The sequence below is a fragment of the Amborella trichopoda genome, chromosome 13 (genome assembly GCF_054954075.1).
Source record: "Amborella trichopoda isolate Santa Cruz 75 chromosome 13, AtrichopodaSantaCruz75HAP2 v2.0, whole genome shotgun sequence".
Lineage (NCBI taxonomy): Eukaryota > Viridiplantae > Streptophyta > Magnoliopsida > Amborellales > Amborellaceae > Amborella > Amborella trichopoda.
In genome coordinates this window covers 33868229-33870256 of record NC_142348.1, presented here as the reverse complement: position 1 = coordinate 33870256, position 2028 = coordinate 33868229, and the positions used below count along the sequence as shown (strand labels likewise).

The 2028-nt window shown below is 39.2% G+C and overlaps 1 protein-coding gene across 1 annotated transcript; it reads left to right on the top strand.

Moving 5' to 3' along the window:
- The first annotated feature begins 1236 nt into the window (after nucleotides 1–1236).
- On the top strand, nucleotides 1237–1755 carry LOC110006487 (hypothetical protein). Its single transcript, XM_020662064.1, has one exon. The coding sequence runs from the start codon at nucleotides 1237–1239 to the stop codon at nucleotides 1753–1755; it is 519 nt and encodes a 172-aa protein (XP_020517723.1).
- Nucleotides 1756–2028: the final 273 nt, after the last annotated feature.

The following is a 2028-nucleotide window of genomic DNA, read 5'->3' as shown; positions in this document are numbered from 1 at the left end:
CACTCTATCTTTTGTCAATAGTTGGCATAACACTTTACTTGAGCAACATCAAAACATTGGAGTGATGCCCAACCTTGAGCTCGTATCAGAGCGTGATATGGAGGACATTGAACCACTAGAGAGTCCATGTAAAAGAGTCGGTAACGAGGTTTAATTGAATGTTGGGCAATTTTTTAAAAATGTTAATGAATGTCGACATCATCTAGTTGATTTTGCAATCCACAACAATTTTGTTTTGAAGTTTGACAAAAGTGAACTAAGACGGGTGTGGCCAAGTTGCAAGGCACATGGATGCACATGGCAAGTGCGGTGCTTACGAGTTGGCAGCACCACATGCTTTAAAGTGAAGTCTATAGTTAAGGAGCACACATGTAGTGGTCCAATGGAGAGGGTCCATCAGCTACTAGCTCGTAGTGATTGGGTAGCAAAAAAGATTAAAGGCCGCCTTCTTGACCAACAAAAAATTAAAACCAAAAGGCATTGTAAATGATGTTCAACGTGATCACGAGGTTAGGCTTTCCTACATGCAAGCTTGGTAGGGAAAAGAGGTTGCTAAAGAGATAATAGATGGATCACATGAATAACAATATCATGACCTCCCTCTATATATTGAGAAGATCAGAATAACCAACCCGGGAACTGAAGTCCGCATCCACAAAGATGAAGGCAGGTTCAAACGACTATTCATTTCCTATCATCCATGTATTATGGGGTTTGTCAATGGATGCAGGCCACTAATTGGTATTGATGGAACCTTCCTAAAAGGAAAGTATCAAGGCATTTTATTGTGTACTATCGCGGTAGATGCAAATAATGGGCTCTTCTCATTGGCATTTGCAATGGTTGAGAAGGAGAATTACCAGAATTCGTATTGATTCTTAAGTATATTGAATGAGCTCTTAAATGGGTACCCTAATCTGCCTGCCTTAACCATTATATCAGATCGACAGAAAAGCCTGCCAGAAGCAATAGAAAAATGCTTTCCCACATGTTTTCCATCATTTTGCATGCGACATATGGGAGAGAATCTCAAGGGCTTTATGAAGAGGTCAGCAACTACTGAAGTATTGATTTTGGAAGGCTGCTTCTAAAGCGACCACTGGTAGGTTTGAAAAAATAATATTTGATATACAGTGTGCTGACCTAGAATAATATCATTGGATTAAGAATATTCCACTCAAATTTTGGGCAGATGCCTATTTTCCATGGTCTAGATACAGTCATCTTATATAAAACATGGCCGAGTCTTTCAATGCTTGGATTTTATCAACTCGAGAGAAGCCGATCATTACAATGTGTAAAGAAATAAGGATACAGTTGATGATCAGGTTTGAAGAAAAGAGGGAATTAGGTAATACTTGGAGCGGCATGTTAGTATCGAAGGCCCAAGAATTACTTGACATGCGAAAGATGAAGGCTCGATTCTTGCACAAAGTTATATCCGCCATGGAAATGCTTTTTGAGATCCACTATATTGGAAAGAAGTACGTTGTCGATTTAATGCGGTGGACATACAGTTATAAAAAATGGCAATTCAGTGGAATTCCGTGTGCCCATGCTATTGCGGCCATTAACCATATGCATATGGATACCACTATGTACCGCCTTAAGTATTTTATAGTGGAATACTTTAGAAGGGCATTTGAAACTCCCTTTGCACTTGTCCCGGATAATATTGAGTTGACAGGTATTTACAACTGGACAGTGTTGCTACCAAGGACTACACGCCTTCCCAGTAGGCCAAAAAAGCAATGAAGAATATTCGAGATGAAACATCCGATCACTAGGCCTTTGAAGTGCAAACGATGCGGCGTAAAGGGTCATAATAGGAGGACATGCAGAGAACCAATAGAGTGAACTTGATGTTAATATTGTATTCTCATATGGAATTATGATTTTCATGAATTACTGAATTGAGTGAATATTGTGTTTTTGTTGTCAAAATTGTGTCAGTGCAATCGAAATTCTTTGCTGTCATAAATCTTCTAATGGATGAGTTTGCCAATCTTTGTGTCGAGATAGACGATT